The following is a 23,369-nucleotide window of genomic DNA, read 5'->3' as shown; positions in this document are numbered from 1 at the left end:
CGTGAGACGACGCTTCATCCAGTCCCAAACATGCTCAATGGGGGACAGATCCGGAGATCTTGCTGGCCAGGGTAGTTGACTTACACCTTCTAGAGCACGTTGGGTGGCACGGGATACATGCGTACGTGCATTGTCCTGTTGGAACAGCAAGTTCCCTAGCCGGTCTAGGAATGGTAGAACGATGGGTTCGATGACGGTTTGGATGTACCGTGCACTATTCAGTGTCTCCTCGACGATCACCAGTGGTGTACGGCCAGTGTAGGAGATCGCTCCCCACACCATGATGCCGGGTGTTGGCCCTGTGTGCCTCGGCCGTATGCAGTCCTGATTGTGGCGCTCACCTGCACGGCGCCAAACACGCATACGACCATCATTGGCACCAAGGCAGAAGCGACTCTCATCGCTGAAGACGACACGTCTCCATTCGTCCCTCCGTTCACGCCTGTCGCGACACCACTGGAGGCGGGCTGCACGATGTTGGGGCGTGAGCGGAAGACGGCCTAACGGTGTGCGGGACCGTAGCCCAGCTTCATGGAGACGGTTGCGAATGGTCCTCGCCGATACCCCAGGAGCAACAGTGTCCCTAATTTGCTGGGAAGTGGCGGTGTGGTCCCCTACGGCACTGCGTAGGATCCTACGGTCTTGGCGTGCATCCGTGCGTCGCTGCGGTCCGGTCCGAGGTCGACGGGCACGTGCACCTTCCGCCGACCACTGGCGACAACATCGATGTACTGTGGAGACCTCACGCCCCACGTGTTGAGCAATTCGGCGGTACGTCCACCCGGCCTCCCGCATGCCCACTATACGCCCTCGCTCAAAGTCCGTCAACTGCACATACGGTTCACGTCCACGCTGTCGCGGCATGCTACCAGTGTTAAAGACTGCGATGGAGCTCCGTATGCCACGGCAAACTGGCTGACACTGACGGCGGCGGTGCACAAATGCTGCGCAGCTAGCGCCATTCGACGGCCAACACCGCGGTTCCTGGTGTGTCCGCTGTGCCGTGCGTGTGATCATTGCTTGTACAGCCCTCTCGCAGTGTCCGGAGCAAGTATGGTGGGTCTGACACACCGGTGTCAATGTGTTCTTTTTTCCATTTCCAGGAGTGTACATTGGTGACGCAGTAGACAACATTGAAAGTTCAGTAGGGCTTTTCGCGGATGATGCTTCTGTATACAGAAAATTCGAAAAAGTAGAAAACTGAAGCAAGTTGCAGGAAGACCCGCAAATAATTGACAATTGGTGCAGTGAATGGTAGGTGAGTGTTAACATAAACAAATGTATTTCTGCCGAAACAGCGACAGAAAGACCCATTACTGTGTGATAAGACAAGTGCAGAACAATCACTAGAAGCAGTTACTTCCATAAAGTATCTAGAACTATGCGCACGGAGCGATCTGAAGCGGAACGACCACATAAAACTTTTGCATCCCACAGAGAAGCGGCGCGTTGGTCTGCTGCTGTAAACTGAAGGATAGGCTGAATGTAGGAAGCTAGGAGAAGCAGGTGAGGTTTTTCTATTTACTTAACTTTGGCTGAGATGAGCACGTAGGTGCGAAGCTGTACATCAAGTTACCAAGACCAAATCTGTAGTAGCTCGCCCACTCTGAAATAGAAGCAATGTTGCTTGGTCGTCTACTCGGAATCAAATGGGCTGAATCTGGAGCGGCGTTCGTAGAGCTGCACAGCGCCGGATAGGGGGCGCTGTCGTCGGTGTCGGTGTTTTAGTGCCAACCTAAGAACTTGCACCTACGCCGTGGCATCGTAGCTATCGATACCACAAAAACTAATCCCAGGTAAGGTAGTTGCCGGACAGATTCATTGGAAGCACCTCCAGGAAACGTTGTTCATCAACAAAGGAGGTAGCTTGCAAAATCCTCGTTCTATCAGTACTCGAATATTGCTCGCAGGTATGGGATCCGTACTAGATAGGATTGGAAGAGGAAACAGAGAAAATCCAAAGAAGAGCAACACGTTTCACCACGGGTTCATTTAGTAAGCTCGGAAATGCCACAGAGATGTTCAGTTACCTACAGTGGCACTTGCTAGAGGAGAGCTGTTCTCATTAATTTGTAGTTTACTGTTGAAGTTCTGAGAGCGTACGTTGCTAGAAGAGTCAACCAAAACATTATTTCCTCCTATACATACCTCGTAAAAATACCATGGGGCTAAAATTAGAGATTCGAGCTCACACATTCCCAGAAAGTAATCGCTACTCAATAGGAAAAGATGGAAATTACACTGCCACACAGTGTACCCTCCGTCACGCACTATAAAGCCGTTCTCACACGGGACGTGTTCCTCATGGCGAAGCCGCTAGATGTGGTGTTCGTAGTAGTTGCTGCGCGCTACGAAACGACCTGCTATATCTCACGAAACGTGATCCTCATCGTGATTTGCGAGCACAGCACTCTCCAGCTTCTTTCTGAACATGGACGAGCGAAACATAGACGCGTTACCTCTGTTTTCGATTTCCGAAGGAGAATGGCGAAAATCGCGAAGAGGATTCTGGACTCGTAAATGTCTTGAACAGCGAATTTCTGATAGAAGAACAGTACATAAAGCTGTACAACGATCTGACGTACATACTAGTACCAGTCATTCGTTAACTCAATTGAATCTCCACCTTATTTGCGATTTTAACTGAATGTAGTTCAAATATAGTATCTAATGACGATTTACCCATCCGTAATATTCTATGTGTTTCATTGACTACCATCAAACTGAAAAGATGTACATCATCACATACGTTTCAAGGTTTGGACTCGGGTCGTACTTTCATTTGAATGGAAAAGGAATTTTCTTCGAAGCTGCTAGCCATCATTGGGTTTCCTGTGAGGATACGAACATGAGGCAGTCCATAAAATCAAGAGATAGGTGTTGTTGTTGTTGTGGTCTTCAGTCCAAAAACTAGCTTGATGCAGCTCTCCATGCTACTCCATCCTGTGCAAGCCTCTTCATCTAGCAATTACTGCAACCTACATCCCTCTGAATCTGCTCAAAGTATTAATCTCTTGGTCTCCCTCTACTATTCCGAACTCCCACGTTTCCCTCTAGTACTAAACTGGTGATCCCTTCATATCTCAGAAAGTGTTCTACCATCCGATTCCTTCTTCTAGTCAGGCTGTACTGCAAATTTCTCTTTTCCCCAATTCTATGGAGTACCTCCTCACTAGTTATGTGATCTAATCTTCAGCATTCCTCTGAAGCACTCCATTTCAAAAACTTGTATTCCCTTCTTATCTAAACTGTTTATCGTACATGTTTCACTTCCACATATACCTACACTCCATACAAATACTTTCAGAAAGGACTTCCTGACACTTAAATCTATACTCCATGTTAACAAATGTTTCTTCTTCAGAAATGCTTTTCTTGCCATTGCAAGACTACTCCCTACTTCGACCATCATCAGTTATTTTACTTCCCAAATAACAAAACTATTTTAAGTGTCTCACTTCCTAACCTAATTCCTTCAGCATTACTTGATTTAATTCGGCTACATTCCGTTATCCTCGTTTACCCTTTGTTGATGTTCATGCTATATTCAGGACACTGTCCATTCCGTTCCACTGCTTTTCCAAGTCATTTGCTCTCTCTGACAGAATTACAATATCATCGGCAAACCTCAATGTTCTTATTTCTTCTCCCTGGACTTTAATTCGAATTCCAAATTATTCTTTTCTTTCCTTTACTGCTTGCTCAATATACAGATTGAATAACACCGGGGATAGGCTACAACCCTGTCTAGCTCCCTTCTCAACCACTGCTTCCCTTTCATGACCCTCAACTCTTATAACCGCCGCCTGGATTCTGTGCAAATTGTAAATAGCCTTTCTCTCCCTGTATTTTACAACTGCCACCTTCAGAATTTGAGAGAGAGTGTTGCAGTCAACATTGTCAAATGCTCTTTCTAAGTCTATAAATGCTATAAACGAAGGTTTGCTTTTCCATAACTTGTCTTCTATGACAAGTCGTAGGGTCAGTATGACCTCGCGTGTTTCTACATTTCTCTGGAATCAAGACTGATCTTTCCCGAGGTTGTTTTCTACCAGTTATTCCATTCTTCTGTAAAGAATTCGTGTTAGCATTTTGCAACCGTGACATTAAACTGATAGTTCGGTAATTTTCATACCTGTCAACACCTGCTTTCTTTGGAATCCGAATTATTATTTTCTTCTTGAAGTCCATCTTGCTCACCAAATGGAAGTGTTTTGTCGGGGCTGGCTCTCCCAAGGCCATCAGTAGCTCTGACGGAATATTATCTACTCCCGGAGCCTTGTGTCGACTTATGTCTTTCAGAGATAGGTACCGGTATATACATTTTGCATAAAGTTTGATAACAGCAAATACTTCCAGTGTGTAATATGTGTTTACTTTCTGACATACGGGGGGGAAGTCACTTTAAAATTTCGGGCCATTGGAGGAGCATTCCAGGCGCTGGACTACGCACCATGAACTATAGCAAATACATTATTTGTAGTTTATAACATCGACTATTGTAAGTATTGCTAATATTTAATTAGTAAGAAAGAAACAAAACCTTTTAGAAAAGAAAAAAAACTGAAATATAATTTGGAAACAGCGAGTCGTCATCCTGCTACCTTCCTCTCTGTGTTCACTACAGTACCTCTTTTTTCTGATCTCATTTTGTTCGTTGCATTTGTTCGGGGCGGACGTCCCATGACACCAGTTCAGGTTCATCGTTAATCCGTTCACTCAGTTTTCTAGTACAGATGGCAGCTAACCCCCTGACCGAACAGTTTAAGCTACCGCGCCGGCGTATCAGTTACGCTATGGCTTCACACAGCAGCAGCACCTCAGTTATACAATTGACAATGTTTTAAGGATTTATCTACAAATGTCATTATGATATTTAACTATGACCAATTGCACCAAAAACGACGCGTTTTAGTTGGATCATCATTGCATCGTAGTACTGAAATGGTATATTTTATAACACTAAAAGTATCAGTTGCGGGAACCCTTCAACTACCGAGGTGTAGTATCCTCTCATTTTATTATAACATATTGCGGCTGCAAGAACCCGTTTTTGAGATATCCTCAGTGTCCTGTTGCTTTTAAACAACTTGCGTTGTCCACAGCTCGTGGTCGTGCGGTAGCGTTCTCGCTTCCCACGCCTGGTTTCCCGGGTTCGATTCCCGGCGGGGTCAGGGATTTTCTCTACCTCGTGATAACTGGGTGTTGTGTGCTGTCCTTAGGTTAGTTAGGTTTAAGTAGTTCTAAGTTCTAGGGGACTGATGACCCTAGATGTTAAGTCCCATAGTGCTCAGAGCCATTTTAACCACTTGAACCAAAATTAAGACAACAAATTGCTATTTCCCCGAAGTGTGTGTAATTTACGATCGCACAAACTGTCTACAGATTTCGTTACGATCGTGTTCTGTACGGAAGGTGGCATTCTGATCAACGGAAAACCGCGCTAGCGATGTCGTAAGGGCACCTGTCAAGCGGCGTAGTGTTTTCAGGGCAGTCCTACATCCACAGCCGCTGTGTATACAATCACAGACGGTGCAGTATGGCACAGAGAAATGCCTATATACTCTGTGCTGTGGAGCGCCATTCGAATAGTGAAAGCAGGACAATCGCAAACTGTTGTCGCCCGACGGCTTAACATGAATCGATGTCTTGTTTCTCGGATGGGGCAATAGTTTATAGAGACCGAACCTGTATCCCGGAGACAAGAACAGGGCCGACCACGTGTGACATCAGAAAGAGTCGACCATTATTTGGCTGTAAGGGTGCGACGGTAGCGCCGTAGTACTGTACTGCAACTGGCATCTGACCTCGCAGCATCCCCAGGAGGCGTTGTATCGAGGCAAACGGTGTGCATAAGACTTCAACAGAGTAGCCCATATTGTCGGAGACCTGCTATCTGCTTACCTCTGGCACGACATTGCAGAAGCGAACGTCTAGAATGGAGCCACTAACATGCCACCTGGACGGTCGAATGGTGGACCAATGTTCATTTCACAGATGGTTCCGGATTTGGTGTAGAGAGTGATTCCCGACGGATTAGCATCTGGAGATCATGCGGAACGCGATTTCTGTACCCAAAAACTGTGGAAAGAGACCGATATCGAGGAGGATCCCTAATGTATGGCAGGGGTTATGTTCACAGCTCGAACACTTCTTCGTGAACTTGTACGGGTGAACTAGCAAGATTTAACTGCTGTCAGGTACCGTGAGGAGATCTTGGAGTCTGCCCGCATCTCGTGGTCGTGCGGTAGCGTTCTCGCTTCCCACGCCCGGGTTCCCGGGTTCGATTCCCGGCGGGGTCAGGGATTTTCTCTGCCTCGTGATGGCTGGGTGTTGTGTGCTGTCTTTAGGTTAGTTAGGTTTAAGTAGTTCTAAGTTCTAGGGGACTGATGACCATAGATGTTAAGTCCCATAGTGCTCAGAGCCATTTGAACCATTTTTAGATCTTGGAGTCTCATGCGGCATTGTTGCGAGGTGCTGTTGGCCCAGACATCTTACTGGTTGACGATAATGCTCGGCATCATAGAGCACACCTGGTTGATGTTTTCTTGGAAACGGGATATATTGAACGCATCGCGTGGCGTTCTCGATCTTCCGATATGACTCCCATGGAGCATTGACTGGCGACTCCATGGAGTGCTGTGTGCACAACGACCACATATGTTAAATTAAAAGGAAGGTCAGCGTTGGCCATAATATTGATGGTTTATTGATAGCAAAATCGATTTTCAATCACATAGTGATCAACTTCAGTGCTGTGGTGTACAAACTATACTCATAGACACTGGTATCAAGTTACCAGTAACCAAAACTAAGAAGCGGTCACAATAACTCTATTATTATGGTGATCACTTCTCAGTTTTGGTTACTGATAACTCGATACGGGTGTCTATGAGTGTAATTTGTACACCACAGCACTGAAGATGAGCACTATGTGATTGAAAATCGCTTTTGCTATCAATAAACCATCAATATTGCGGCCAACGCTGACCTTCCCATCGAGCATGTCGGACACAATAGGGAGACGACTTGCATCTCTCCAAAATTGTGAGCAGCTCTGCAGGAAGAACATGAGATTGGTGACATCATTCACAGCATGTCCCATCGCTATCAGGCCTATATTGCTGCCAGAGGTGGTCACATCCTATATTGAGTTCATTAACTAGTCGCCAGAATCTGTGTAAAAATCCGTTAAATTGGAAAAAAAGAAGAAGACTTTTGTCTAACGTTATGTATGTTGCAGTTCATTAGGTTCTGTATTCCTTACAATTTTCTGGTGTACTCTCATCCGTTTCAACTGTTTTGTGGAAAGTAAACGCAGCCTTGCAAAATTTCTGTTGTATATGACGTAGATGTAGACGCATAGCTCCCAGAGCGGGAAAAGCTGTACAACGTAGCAGAAATACACTACTGGCCATTAAAATTGCTACTCCAAGAAGAAACGCAGATGGTAAACGTCTATTCATTGGACAAATATATTATGCTAGAACTGACATGTGATTACATTTTCACGCAATTTGGGTGCATAAATCCTGAGAAATCAGTGCCCAGAACAATCAACTCTGACCGTAATAACGGCCTTGATACTCCTGGGCATTGAGTCAAACAGAGCTTGGATGGCGTGTACAGGTACAGCTGCCCATGCAGCTTCAACACGATACCACAGTTCATCAAGAGTAGTGACTGGCGTATTGTGAAGAGCCAGTTTCTCGGCCACCATTGACCAGACATTTTCAATTGGTGAGACATCTGGAGAATGTGCTGGCCCGGGCAGCAGTCGAACATTTTCTGTATCCACAAAGGCCCGTACAGGAACTGCAACATGCGGTCTTGCATTATCCTGCTGAAATGTAGGGTTTCGCAGAGTTCGATTGAAGGGTAGAGCCACGAGTCGTAACAAATCTGAAATGTAACGTCCACTGTTCAAAGTGCCATCAATGCGAACAAGAGGTGATCGAGACGTCTAACCAGTGGCTCCCCACACTATCACACCGGGTGATACGCCAGTATGGCGATGACGAATACACGCTTCCAGAGTGCGTTCACCGCGATGTCGCCAAACACGGATGCGACCATCATGATGCTGTAAACAGATCCAGGATTCATCCGAAAAGAAATGACGTTTTACCATTCGTGCACCCAGGTTCGTCGTTGAGTATACCATCGCAGGCGCTCCTGTCTGTGATGCAGCGTCAAGAGTAACCGCAGCCATGGTCTCCGAGCTGATAGTCCATGCTGCTGCAGACGTCGTCGAACTGTTCGTGTAGATGGTTGTTGTCTTGCAGGCGTCCCCATCTGTTGACTCAGGGATCGACACGTGGCTGCACGATCCGTTACAGCCATGCGGATAAGATGCCTGTCATCTAGACTGCTAGTGATACGAGGCCGTTGGGATCCAGCACGGCGTTCCGTATTACCTTCCTGAACTCACCGAATCTATATTCTGCTAACAGTGATTGGATCTCGGCCAACGGGAGCAGCAATATGGCGACGCGATAAACCGCAATCGCGATAGGCTACAATTCGACCTTTATCAAAGTCGGAAACGTGATGGTACGCATTTCTCCTCCTTACACGAGGCATCACAACAACGTTTCACCAGGCAACGCCGGTCAACTGCTGTTTGTGTATGAGAAATCGGTTGGAAACATTCGTCATGTCAGCCAACCTTGTGTGAATGCTCTGAAAAGCTAATCATTTGCATATCACAGCATCTTCGTCCTGTCGCTTAAATTTCGCATCTGCAGCACGTCATCTTCGTGGTGTAGGAATTTTAATGGGCAGTAGTGCATTTTTACCTCTCTGTTTGGATATTAAATTCATGTATCAATTCGTTTCAGCGTCTCTGCTATGTATCGGTATGTAACGGTATGGTAGTGCGCCTGGCTGCCTGCCTCGGTCGTGCTCATGAGCTTCGCGGCCGCACCTCGCCGCGCGCCCTGCGGCAAGGTCCCCGACCCCTGGGTGGCCCACGCGTGAAGCCCGCCTCTGTCTGTTCCAGGAGGAGGAGCTGCGCGCGTCCAGCGACCCCAAGTACGCCCACTTCAACGACGACCTGCACGTCGAGATCACGGCGTTCGCGCCGCCCGCGGAGGCGCACGCGCGCATCGCCTACGCACTCGCCGAGGTCCGCAAGTTCCTCGTGCCGGTGAGTAGCAGCGGCCGCGGACGCGCCAGAAGACCCATAGCCGCCGCCGCAGTCCCGGGGCTTCCCCTGTCTTAGGTGTACACGCACCAACACCGAAGGGTTTCCCGAATAAGTTCCCCGCAGTGCTGCGTAATAAGTCGAGAGAAATATCTTGGAGGACTTTTGGTTATATTCCTAAGCGGATGGATCGGGCCTGTTATTATTGTTATTGTCATTATTATTAATAGTAGTAGTAGTATTATTAAGTGCTTAGTCTTCCACATACAAGGTGTCCCACAAATAGGCTTACATTTTTTGAACTTTAATTACTATACATCTGCAACTACGTTATTACTCTGCTATTCTCAGAGGTCGGGAAGGGAGTGAGACAGGGTTGTAGCCTATCTCCGATGTTATTCAATCTGTTTATTGCGGAAGCAGTAAAGGAAACAAAGGAAAACTTCGGAGTAGGAATTAAAATCCACGGAGAAGAAACCAAAACTTTGAGGTTCGCCGATGACATTGCAATTCGGTCAGAGACAGCAAAGGACCTGCAAGAGCAGTTGAACGGAATGGACAGTGTCTTGAAAGGAGTGTACAGGGTGTTACAAAAAGGTACGGTCAGACTTCCAGGAAACATTCCTCACACACAAATAAAGAAAATATGTTATGTGGACATGTGTCCGGAAACGCTTAATTTCCATGTTAGAGCTCATTTTAGTTTCGTTAGTATGTACTGTACGTCCTCGATTCACCGCCATGATTTCATACGGGATACTCTACCTGTGTTGCTAGAACACGTGCCTTTACAAGTACGACATAACATGTGGTTCATGCACGATGGAGCTCCTGCACATTTCAGTCGAAGTGTTCGTACGCTTCTCAACAACAGATTCGGTGACCGATGGATTGGTAGAGGCGGACCAATTCCGTGGCCTCCACGCTCTCCTGACCTCAACCCTCTTGACTTTCATTTATGGGGGCATTTGAAAGTTCTTGTCTACGCAACCCCGGTACCAAATGTAGAGACTCTTCGTGCTCGTATTGTGGACGGCTGTGATACAATACGCCATTCTCCAGGGCTGCATCAGCGCATCAGGGATTCAATGCGAAGGAGGGTGAATGCATGTATCCTCGCTAACGGAGGACATTTTGAACATTTCCTGTAACAAAGTGTTTGAAGACAGGCTGTTACGTTCTGTTGCTGCGTGTTTCCATTCCATGATTAATGTGATTTGAGGAGAAGTAATAAATTGAGCTCTAACATGGAAAGGAAGCGTTTCCGGACACATGTCCACTTCAGGAATGTTTCCTGAAAGTTTGGCCGTACCTTTTTGTAACACCCTGTATGAGATGAACATCAAAAAAAGCCGGGGATAATGGAATGTAGTCGAATTAAATCGGGTGATGCAGCGGGAATTAGATTAGGAAATGAGACACTTAAAGTCGTAAATGAGTTTTGCGATTTGGGGAGCAAAATAACTGGTGATTGTCGAAGTAGAGAGGATATAAAATGGAGACTGGCAATGGCAAGGAAAGCGCTTCTGAAGAAGAGAAATTTGTTAACATCGGGTATAGATTTAAGTGTCAGGAAGTCGTTTCTGAAAGTATTTGTAGGGAGTGTAGCCATGTATGGAAGTGAATCGTGGACGATAAATAGTTTAGAGAAGAAGAAAATAGAAGCTTTCGAAATGTGGTGCTACAGAAGAATGCTGAAGATTAGATGGATAGATCACGTAACTAATGAGGAGGTATTGAATAGAATTGGAGAGAAGAGAAATTTGTGGCACAACTTGACTAGAAGAAGGGATCGGTTGGTAGGGCATATTCTGAGGCATGAGGGAATCACCAATTTAGTATTGGAGGGCAGCGTGGAGGGTGAAAATCGTAGAGGGAGACCAAGAGATGAATACACTAAACAGATTCAGAAGGATGTAGGTTGCAGTAGCTACTGGGACATGAAGATGCTTGCACAGGATAGAGTAGCATGGAGAGCTGCATCAAACCAGTTTGTGATCTGTAGACCACAACAACAACATTCACAATAAAGTTGCTGGCAGAGGGTTCAATAGACCACCTTCAAGCTGTCTCTCTGCCGTTGCACCCTCCAACGGCGCGCAGGAAAACGAGCACTTAAATTTTTCTATGCGAACCATGATTTATCTTATTTTATTCTGATGATCATTTCTCCCTATGTAGGTTGGTGCCAACAGAATGTTTTCGCAATCGGGGGAGAAAACTGGTGATTGACATTTCATGAGAAGATCCCGTCGCAATGAAAAACGCCTTTGTTTTAATTATTTTTACTCCAATGAGCGTAACATGTCTGTGGCACTATTTCCCTATTTAGCGATAATACAAAACGATCTGCCCTTCTCTCAACTTTTTTGATGTTATCCGTCAGTTTCACCTGACGCGGATCGCACACCGCACAGCAATACTCTATAATGTGGCGATCAAGCGTGGTGCAAGCAGTCTCTGTAGTAGACCTGTTGCAGCTTTTAAGTGTTCTGCCAATGAATCGCAGTCTTTGGTTTGCTCTACCCACAACGTTATCTATGTGAGCGTTCCAATTTAGGTAATTTGTAATTGTAATCCCTAAGTATTTAATGGAAATTACAGCCTTCAGATTTGTGTGACTCATCGCGTAATCCAAATTTATCGGATTTCTTTTACTACTCATGTGAATAGTCCGCAGCTCGTAGTCGTGCGGTAGCGTTCTCGCTTCCCGCGCCCGGGTTCCCGGGTTCCATTCCCTGCGGGGTCAGGGATTTTCTCTGCCTCGTGATGACTGGGTGTTTTGTGATGTCCTTAGGTTCGTTAGGTTTAAGTAATTCTAAGTTCTGGGGGACTGATGCCCATAGATGTTAAGTTCCATAGTGCTCAGAGCCGTTTGCACCATTTTGTGAATAACTTCAAACGTTTCTTTATTCAGGGTCAATTGTCACTTTTCGCACCATGCATATATCTTATCTAAATCATTTTGCAATTCGTTTTGGTCATCCCATGACTTTACAAGACGGTGAATGATGGCATCATCTGCAAACAATCTAAGACGCTACTCAGAATGTCTCCTACGTCATTAATAAAGATTAGGAACAATAGAGGGTCTGTAACACTTCCTTGGGGAACGCCGGATATTACTTACGTTTTACTCGATGACTTTCAGTCTATTACTACGAACTGCGACTTTTTTGACAGGAAGTCACGAATCCAGTCGCACAACTGAGGCAATATTCCGCAGGAACGCAGTTTGGTTTGAAGACGCTTGTGAGGAACGGTGTCGAAAGCCTTCTGGAAATCTAAAAATATGGAATCAATATGACATTCCCTTTCAATAGCACATATTACTTCATGAGTCTAAAGAGCTAGTTGTGTTTCACAAGAACGATATTTTCTGAATCCGTGCTGACTATGGGTCGATAAATCGTTTCCTTCTAGGTAATTCATAACGTTCGAACGCTGTATGTGTTCCAAAACCCTACTGCAAATCGACGTTAGCGATATGAGCCTGCAATTCAGCCTATTAGTTCTATTTCCCCATATTTGGTATTGGTGCGACTACAGCAATTTTACAGTCTTTAGGTACGGATCTTTCTGTGAACAAGCAGTTGTATGTAACTGCTGAACTCGAACAAGCATAACGAAAACTATGGTTTTTTAAGTCACTCAGATGGTCACGACATTACTAGTAATGTTTTGCTGTTGTAGCTGTGCAAAATACATCAGCAGCAATACGGCATCTGCTTCACTACGGAACAGATCGACACACACTTTATGGTTTCATTGGAGTTGATGCACAGGCAGTCACAATCGCCTCTCTCATGGCTCTAGCCGTACTTAAGTGGCTCTTAGCGTAAACGGAGTCCTTCAGAAAGAACTCTAACGATGATAGATCTAGGGATCTGGGTGGAAACTCAGCACTTACTTCCCGGCCTATCCAAGACTCAGCAAATCTTGCCGCACGCGTCACAAAAGTAATGTGACGGTGCACCATCTTCTTCGCAAAAAATCGTGATCTCCTTACAGTTGGTTAACGGCTGGCACAATTCGTTTCTGCAGCATGTTAAGGTACTTTACACCTATCACTGTTCCTTTAGAAAAGAATGATCATAAAAGTTCTCTAACAGACATAACGCGCAACAGGAAAATTATATGCTGTATCACTGTACACGGTGTCGTCCTCGAGTTCAGAAAGTAAGGATGTATAATCCGATCACCTTAACCGAGTGTTTATTTACGTAACTATAACAACAGAAATGTCAACTATGTTATACAAACACAGTTGCAAAGATAAAGTGCTCAGGACATTAATGTACAACGTCGAGGATCTTCCACACACAGAGGATGAAACTCTGTATTAGGCAATGAGATACAATCACTGGCATTTCATTTCAACCACCAGACACTTTAGTTTCTAAATACTATCCGAAATAGGCGGTTGTAGTTAGAGTTTAGGCTTCACACTGCTTGAAATTAATATCCCTAACCGGAATGGGACATCGTTACTCACTACGAAATATGACGCCAAGAAAAATGTTCTGTTACCCTCTCGCCTAGATAAATAAAAACATCTTGAAAATATACTTGGAGACTTGCCTTGCCGACAGAAAATAACTGAAGCATTTTTCTCCGCTGCAAGAACCTCAAAAACACTCGCTCCTTTACGGATAATCCAGCGCCACAACAACATACATTTTACCAAGTTGCACTTTTCCAATCCCCTTAAAACTTTAACTAGGTCGCAGCTGTGGTTGCTGAGAGCTTGGACAGAATGTATATGCGTGACACCACCATCCGCGTTATTTTACGGCTCAGAAAAATCAGAATAAACTCTAATATACTGATGTGTGATAGTTACTATTGCAATATCTCACGTTATATACTCGCAGGGTGAGTCACCTGCCCCTGCCAATCGGTTTAATGCAACCCGCAATGCCTTCAAATACCACATGCGGGATTTTCATTTTTTCTCGCTCACTACATAAAAACTAGTCGTCCTACAGAAAAAAATGAAAACAATTTTTCGTGGGAAATTTAATGTAACTAAATTTTGTACTGGAACTCGTTTTCGCTGGAGGCCACAGTTTTCAGGTTATTCAAGAAAAACGTGTTTTGCTTGAATATTCGAAAACTACGATCTCTACCGAAAACGTCTTCCAGTACAAAATTTAAATAGAATAAATTACCTACAAAAATTTCCCGTTCGTTTTTTCTATAGGACTAATACTTTTCATGTAGTGAGTGAGACAATACGAAAATCTTGCATATGGAATTTTAAGGTGTTGTGGGTTGTATAAAATCATTATTAGGGCAGCTGAATCACCCTATATACCAGGTGATCAACAAGTCAGTACAAATTTGAAAACTGAATTAACCACGGGTTAATGTAGATAGAGAGGTACAGATTGACACACATGCTTGGAATGGCATGGGGTTTTATTGGAACCAAAAAAATACCAAAGTTCATAAAATGTCCGACAGATGGCTCTTCATCTGATCAGAATAGCAATAACTAGCATAACAAAGTAAGACAAAGCAAAGGTGATTTTTTTTTTCAGGAAATGCTCAATATGTCCACCATCATTCCTCAACAATAGCTGTAGTCGAGGAATAATGTTGTGAACAGCACTGTAAAGCATGTCCGGAGTTATGGTGAGGCATTGGCGTCAGATGTTGTCTTTCAGTATCCCTAGAGATGTCGGTCGATCACGATACACTTGCGACTTCAGGTAAATCCAAAGCCAATACTCGCACGGACCGAGTCTGGGGACCTGGGAAGGCAAGCACGACGAAAGTGGCGGCTGAGCACCCGATCATCACCAAACGACGCGCGCAAGAGATCTTTCACGCGTCTAGCAATATTTCGGTGGAGCGCCATCCTACATAAACATCGTACATTCCAGCAGGTGTTTATCAAAATGTTCAAATGTGTGTTAAATCTTATGGGACTTAACTGCTAAGGTCATCAGTCCCTAAGCTTACACACTACTTAACCTAAATTATCCTAAGGACAAACACACACACCCATGCCCGAGGGAGGACTCGAACCTCCGCCGGGACCAGCCGCACAGTCCGTAGCTGCAGCGCCTAGGCCGCTCGGCTAATCCCGCACGGCGGTGTTTATCAGGCAGGCTGGGGATGATGCGATTCTGTAACATATCGGCGTACTTCTCACCCGTCATGGTAGAAGTTACAAAACCAGAATCACGCATTTCCTCGAAGAAAAAAGGCCCGATAACGGTAGATGTGGTAAATCAAACCTATACCGTGACTTTCTCGTCGTGCAATGGAGTTTCCACGACAGTTCTAGGATTTTCGGTAGCCCAAATTCTGCAGCTGTGGCCATTGACAGACTCTCAAAGCGTGAAATGAGCTTCGTCGGTCCACAACACGTTACTCAACCAATCGTCATCTTCCGCCACCTTTTGAAACGCCCACACCGCAAATGCCCTCCGCTTCACTAAATCGCCAGGTAACGGTTCATGATGCCGATGGATTTTGTACGGATAGCATCGGAGGGTACGCCTCAGTGCCAGCCAAACAGTAGTGTATGGAATGCCGGTGCGACGTGCGACTGCACCAGCGCTGACTTCCCCGTGCATAGACGAACCTGCTACAGTGTCAATCTCTTCCTGAACTGTCTCAGCCGCATTACGCCTTGTGTTCGGTCGGCCACTACGGGGTCTATCGTCTAAACTACCCGTGGCTTCGAACTTTGAAATCATTTTCGCCACAGCTGCATTTGTCAACGGACCTTTACCCATTCGATAGGATCGTAACGCTGAACTAGCACATTCCCCATTCTGATAATACAGCTTCACTAAAAGCGCCTTTTCAGGTAACGTCAACATGCTGCGACTGCTGGTGCATCTGATTCTCTCTCTTATTACAGCTCCTTTTATACACGATTATCATGCGCAGTCACTGACGTTTTGCTGTCCAGTGGCATCTGTCGGACATTTTGTGAACTTTGTTTTTTTTTCGGTTCTAATAAAACCCCATGACAATCCAAGCATGTGTGTAAATTTTTACCTCTCTGTCTACATTATTCCGTGGTTTATTAAGTTTTCAAATTTATACTGACTTTTTGATCACCCGGTAGTTTGCAGTGATACAGTTTAAATGCATGGTATCGTCGCCAGCAAATGGGTTTATCATCATCATGAACAAGTGAATCTGAAACTATGATAAACCACCAAGTTATTAATAGAAAGGGAGGAAAGAAGATTAGGGTATAATGTCCCATCAACTATGAATCAGTAAGAGATGGAGCACATATTCTGATTCTTTGAAGGATAGGGGAGGAAATAAGCTGTGCCCTTTTAAGAGAACTCCCTGGCATTCGCGTTAAACGATTTGGGGATAAAACGAGATACCTCTATTACACCACACTGCTCGCTTACTAAATGAGTGCAAGCACTACTCTTCTAAAACTATACTTTGTAAATCAGCGTGGAAAGCTTGGCTGCTTTTATCATATATTAAGATGGGTAATTTTCTAGTATGGTTCTGCGAGATATTCTGTTCGTCTAGTACTAAATCTCAATAGAACAGATAGGTACATGACTGAGGGATATTCGACGTTTTTGCCCTGCAAGATACACTCCTGGAAATTGAAATAAGAACACCGTGAATTCATTGTCCCAGGAAGGGGAAACTTTATTGACACATTCCTGGGGTCAGATACATCACATGATCACACTGACAGAACCACAGGCACATAGACACAGGCAACAGAGCATGCACAATGTCGGCACTAGTACAGTGTATATCCACCTTTCGCAGCAATGCAGGCTGCTATTCTCCCATGGAGACGATCGTAGAGATGCTGGATGTAGTCCTGTGGAACGGCTTGCCATGCCATTTCCACCTGGCGCCTCAGTTGGACCAGCGTTCGTGCTGGACGTGCAGACCGCGTGAGACGACGCTTCATCCAGTCCCAAACATGCCCAATGGGGGACAGATCCGGAGATCTTGCTGGCCAGGGTAGTTGACTTACACCTTCTAGAGCACGTTGGGTGGCACGGGATACATGCGGACGTGCATTGTCCTGTTGGAACAGCAAATTCCCTTGCCGGTCTAGGAATGGTAGAACGATGGGTTCGATGACGGTTTGGATGTACCGTGCACTATTCAGTGTCCCCTCGACGATCACCAGTGGTGTACGGACAGTGTAGGAGATCGCTCCCCACACCATGATGCCGGGTGTTGGCCCTGTGTGCCTCGGTCGTATGCAGTCCTGATTGTGGCGCTCACCTACACGGCGCCAAACACGCATACGACCATCATTGGCACCAAGGCAGAAGCGACTCTCATCGCTGAAGACGACACGTCTCCATTCGTCCCTCCATTCACGCCTGTCGCGACACCACTGGAGGCGGGCTGCACGATGTTGGGGCGTGAGCGGAAGACGGCCTAACGGTGTGCGGGACCGTAGCCCAGCTTCATGGAGACGGTTGCGAATGGTCCTCGCCGATACCCCAGGAGCAACAGTGTCCCTAATTTGCTGGGAAGTGGCGGTGCGGTCCCCTACGGCACTGCGTAGGATCCTACGGTCTTGGCGTGCATCCATGCGTCGCTGCGGTCCGGTCCCAGGTCGAAGGGCACGTGCACCTTCCGCCGACCACTGGCGACAACATCGATGTACTGTGGAGACCTCACGCCCCACGTGTTGAGCAATTCGGCGGTACGTCCACCCGGCCTCCCGCATGCCCACTATACGCCCTCGCTCAAAGTCCGTCAACTGCACATACGGTTCACGTCCACGCTGTCGCGGCATGCTACCAGTGTTAAAGACTGCGATGGAGCTCCGTATGCCACGGCAAACTGGCTGACACTGACGGCGGCGGTGCACAAATGCTGCGCAGCTAGCGCCATTCGACGGCCAACACCGCGGTTCCTGGTGTGACCGCTGTGCCGTGCGTGTGATCATTGCTTGTACAGCCCTCTCGCAGTGTCCGGAGCAAGTATGGTGGGTCTGACACACCGGTGTCAATGTGTTCTTTTTTCCATTTCCAGGAGTGTATTTCTTGGAGTTTGCTAACAAGGGAAATTCCCCATCGCACCCCTCTCAGATTTAGTGGTAAGATGGCCCAGTGGATAGCCCATCAAAAACTGAACACGAACCAAGTATGGAAACAGGAAAAAGGAGTACTGAACCACGAAGAAAAGCAAAATAAGAACAGTAAACGGTCCAAGAATAGAAAGTGCAATAAAGATCAGCCAGAAACAGTAATGGCGTCGTGGGCAAGTGTTAATGGTGTTGGACAGCTATGCCGGCGAGCCGTGGTGGAAACTCCCTTGTTCCATTTTTTTTCCACAACATTATGAACTGTCCGTCCGGTCATTGAAATGTTTGTTCTCTTTCTGTAGTCTTTGCAGTTGTCATGCTATACATTAGTTGTAGAGTATGATTCATGTAGTAAAAAGACGTTACAGTCACACGTAAATGTGATGAATAGTGAGAGCAGGCGAGATACCACACAGACGTCTAACAGAAATGAAAACAACAAATAAACGGGTGTGAACTGTTTTGAAACAAAGGAATTAAAGTTTCAAGACTTTCAAAACGGAATGCAACTTGAAAACGTTAAAAAAAATATTTTTTGACAGAGCGCAGAGAAACTGTGTGATTGTGACACAGTTCAGCTCTTTTGTTACAATTTATGTGACAAACTATTATGGTTTCAAATGGTTCAAATGGCTCTGAGCACTATGGGACTTAACGTCTGAGGCCATCAGTCCCGTAGAACTTAGAACTACTTAAACCTAACTAACCTAAGGACAGCACACACATCCATGCCCAAGGCAGGATTCGAACCTGCGACCGTAGCAGAAGCGCGGTTCCGGACTGACGCGCCTAGAACCGCTCGGCCACAACGGCCGGCTATTATGGTTTCATCCTTCCCTTGGGAGTGATCACATTCACATTCATACGAACACGCAGATAGGGCAAAGAGGCATATCTCGCTCACCTACCAGATGTGCAAATTAGGTACGTCGATAAGAGATTCCATCCCATAACACATGTACTGTCACTGATGCCGTGTATGACACAGCAAACGTGTTTTCCGTTCGAGGATTCGGTTGACTTGTCGCCTTCTCATCAAACGTCTGCAGAAGCCACTTCGTTACGGCTGCTAATAGAGTAGTTGTGCAGAATCGACTGTCATTATAGGACTGTACCATAAACCTCACTCTTGCAAACAGAAGTTACACGACCAGATGTATATTTGAATAAAGCGAACAGCGGAAAAAAAATGTCACGAGGCAGGTTTGAACACGGCTATCCCACTTGGCAATCCAACACCGTAACGACTTTTTTTCTTGATCTCGTACAGAAAATCCGATGAACCTTTGTTGTGCAGTGTCTCTCGGTTGCTAGTAAATCGCGTCACGTCGCACTTTTCGGTTCTGACCGCACAGTGAGCACATAAAAATGCCTAGAGGAACAGTGTCTCCCTCCAAGTGCAATGTGCCTGCTGAGGGTTCCGCCTGATTTCATCCAGCCCACACAACATAACTGTCACGTGTGTCCTTCTTCACGACAGTGCTCAGCCGCAAACTGCAGGTCCAACGAAAGCGCTCCTGCATCGCTTTCGACCATACAACTCGGACTGGGAGTCCCCAGATTTTAATCTCTTTGCTCGCATGAACTACTGGCTGTGACAACAATTTCGCACAGACAAGCTACAGAGCAGTATAGGGTATTGGAAAGTTGATGCCACATTACGAAAAATATCTAAATCGGAGCGATGACTATGTAGAGAAGGAGTTGTTAGGTGTAGCTATATGTTCTGAATAATTTTTTTTTTTTGAAACTTCCTGCAGATTAAAACTGTGTGCCAGACCGAGACTCGAACGGGACGGGGCGTGAGTCGTGCTTGGGTAGGTCAGTTGCTAGAGCACTTGCCCCCGAAAGGCAAAAGTCCCGAGTTCGAGTCTTGGTCTGGCACAGAGTTTTAATCTGCGAGGAAGTTTCATATCAGCGCACACTCCGCTGCAGAGTGAAAATCTCATTCTGGAATTTTTTTTATTTTCTCTGTGCTTTCCGTTTCGTGACCAATCGGAGGTTGTTAGGAAATTGCCCTCGTATTTATTAGTGCCACATAAAGGGTTAATCAGCAGAAGTGTAGGTAGCTGCCTTTAATCTTCAAGTCATTTATTTTTATTCGAGGTTAACTAACTGCAGGATATGTAAACCCTCCTCTCTGGCTGCCTTGCTGACGTTAGAAATGAGGGCTGTCATCGTGTACGTCCCTGAGCGCCACTCTGTTGACTCATATTCATCTGAGACTTCAGAAACTTTTCAGTCAGGACACAGTGGACTTCTGTGTTGGCAGGACTACAACGACGAGATCCGTCAGGAGCAGATGCGCGAGATGCAACTGCTGAGCGCGCCCTCCGCCGTCGCAGCCTCCGCCGGTGCCGACGTCCTCTCGCCAGCCTCCCCAGCAGGGTCGCCCACAGGTAAGCCAGCCGACACTTCTGCACTTGCTACACTACACTACACACACACACACACACACACACACACACACACACTCACCCACCCACCCACCCACCCACACACACACACACACACACACACACACACAGACACACGTGAGCCAGCTGACAGGTCTGCAGTTGTTACGCTACACATACACACAGAGAGAGAGAGAGAGAGAGAGAGAGTGAGAGAGAGAGAGACATACACAGATCAAATCAAATAAGTTTCCCCCAGTAAATTAACGACCAAATACGCACTGAACATTCAGAATTGGCGCTAAACTATACAAAAATAAAACGATGGTCAAGCGAGTAGCAGCAGTAACATAGTATCCATCTAAGGGTATGGTGAGGTTTTTCCAAATCTCACATTCGTGTAGGAAAATGTGAGGTGACAGGTGGGAGTCAAGTGGTAAAGGTATAAAAACCAGCTTATTACAACCAAAAAAGAAAACATACTAACGACGTACAATACAAAAGAAAACGTAAGCAGAGAATTTGCACCACTGCTGTTTTCGGAAAAATGGTTTTCAGTAGTAGTACTCTTTAAGCGAATGCTTCCGATTACTTTACATGAAAGCAAACTACCCTCAGCAAATCCAGGTTCACAGTTAATGTAGGAGGATGAGTTGAAAAGTAATACTTCTGAAAGCTATAGAAATGGACTTCTGGAGAAAATTGGCAAGAATCTCCAGGAAAGAGAAAATCAGGAACACCGAAATAATAAGAAGAATGTAAATGAAAGAAAGAATCTGCGACGTAATGGATAGGAAAAAAATTACAGTGGTACGGGCATGTACGACAAATGGAGGAAGCCAGAATGCAAAAATTGATACTGGTGTGGGAACCGGAGGGGAGAAGAAGAAGAGGACGACCTATGACCACCTGGCTCCAAAATGTGCGGCACACAAAGAGGAGAATGGGCGCAGAGGAAGAGAACACACAAGATCGAAACACCTGGAGGAATATTTTGAAAACATAGTTTAAGAATGTTTATTCTTTGTATAGTAATTTTCGAGTAAATTATTATGTTGGAGATAAGCCTCTGTAATGAGGAAAAGCTCAAAATAATAATAATAAAAAATTTTATGTGATAGCTATTAAAGCTTTTTAAATACAACAAACTTTATTAACATTCTATATCTCTGTTATTCATATCTACGTAAAAACGTAGAGGGTTCCAAATTGTAGCATGTAACACGAATGTGAATAACTTAACAAAGTCGGTGCGTGAGAAACAGCGTACTGTACTCGAGTTTCGAATTCGAAGAGTTTGTCCACACATGGAGTACCCTCTGCTTCAGCATGACACTGCCAGAGCACACATGGGTGCGGCGACATCTGCAACAATTCGACACTTTGGGATCACTGTCACCGACCATCTTCCATACAGTCCCGAATTGGCCCCACTGGATTTTCATTTGTTTGCGAAACTTAAAGAACACCCTCGTGGACATCAATTTGATAGCGATGAAGCGGTGGAAGCAGAAGTGAGGTTGTGGCTCAGTCAGCAGTATCAGTCCTTCTACAGCGACGATATCAACGAACTGGTCTCTCGTTGGGTGATATGTGTTCTTCGTCACTCTATCTGCGCTGAGAAATAAATATGTAAAAATAGAGATCTAGGAAGTAAAATGTTAACAACGTTTGTTTTATTTAAAGAGCTTCGAGAGCTTTCACATAATGAATTCGGCGGCATTACTTTTCAGTACGTCCTCCTATAAATAGTTTCAGATGAACAAATATGCAAAATTAAAAAAAAATTCTATTTCGTTCGTAGGCCTAAAATACTAAAATAGTCATTAACATATATTTACACAAAGGATTAGAGGCCAACTCAAGTTGACACAAAGATGTCAAAATATGTTTTGGTAAATAGAGAAAAAAACAAGTTGTACAATAGTTGACAAAAAAGGAAAACAGCCAGAATGAGACGAGGAAACGAAATGAAACTTCGTTGTTTGAGGGGTATGTGATATTATTGAAGTGATTACTTGGTAATACTAGCCCACTTATCAATAGGACGTAGTCCACATTCTGGACTGGATGGGACCATTAATCCGGCTGGGAAGGTGTCATAAATCCACTGCACCCTCTCCTGAGACAAGCTGAACCACATCTGTGTGCTATTTCCTCATATCGGCATTCTTCAAAAACAATTACTGAAAATGATGTTGTTGTTGTTGTTGTTGTGGTCTTCAATCCCGACACTGGTTTGTTGCAGCTATCCATGCTACTCTATCCTGTGCAAGCTTCTTCATCTCCCAGTACCTACTGCAGCCTACATCCTTCCGAGTCTGTTTAGTGTATTCATCTCTTGGTTTCCCTCTACGATTTTCACCCTCCACGCTGCCCTCCAATACTAAATTGGTAATCCCTTGATGACTCAGAACATGTCCTACCAACCGATCCCTTCTTCTAGTCAAGTTGTGCCACAAAGGCACTGTCTCTCCCAAGGCCGTTAGTAGTTCTAATGAAATGTTGTCTACTCCCGGTGCCTTGTTTCGACTCAGGTCTTTCAGTGCTCTGTCAAACTCTTCACGCAGTATCATATCTCCTATTTCATCTTCATCTACATCCTCTTTCATTTCCATAATATTGTCCACAAGTACATTGCCCTTGTATAGACCCTCTATATACTCCGTCCATCTTTCTGCTTTCCCTTCTTTGCTTAGAACTGGGTTTCCATCTGAGCTCTTGATATTCATAAAAGTGGTTTTCTTTTCTCCAAAGGTCTCTTTAATTTTCC

General features: G+C 45.3%; 1 protein-coding gene across 1 annotated transcript in view; it reads left to right on the top strand.

Moving 5' to 3' along the window:
* The window catches only part of LOC126417045 (KH domain-containing, RNA-binding, signal transduction-associated protein 2-like), a 318,731-nt gene that overhangs the window by 232,821 nt on the left and 62,541 nt on the right, over positions 1-23,369 (top strand). The window contains exons 4-5 of the mRNA XM_050084936.1: positions 9,002-9,148; positions 20,473-20,599. Of these exons, the coding sequence (XP_049940893.1) occupies positions 9,002-9,148; positions 20,473-20,599 (274 nt within the window). The remainder of the gene's footprint in view (positions 1-9,001; positions 9,149-20,472; positions 20,600-23,369) is intronic.

Source organism: Schistocerca serialis, chromosome 8, assembly GCF_023864345.2.
Source record: "Schistocerca serialis cubense isolate TAMUIC-IGC-003099 chromosome 8, iqSchSeri2.2, whole genome shotgun sequence".
NCBI classification, from domain to species: Eukaryota; Metazoa; Arthropoda; class Insecta; order Orthoptera; family Acrididae; genus Schistocerca; species Schistocerca serialis.
Note: the sequence above shows the minus strand (reverse complement) of the source record. Positions and strands in the feature narration are given on the sequence as shown.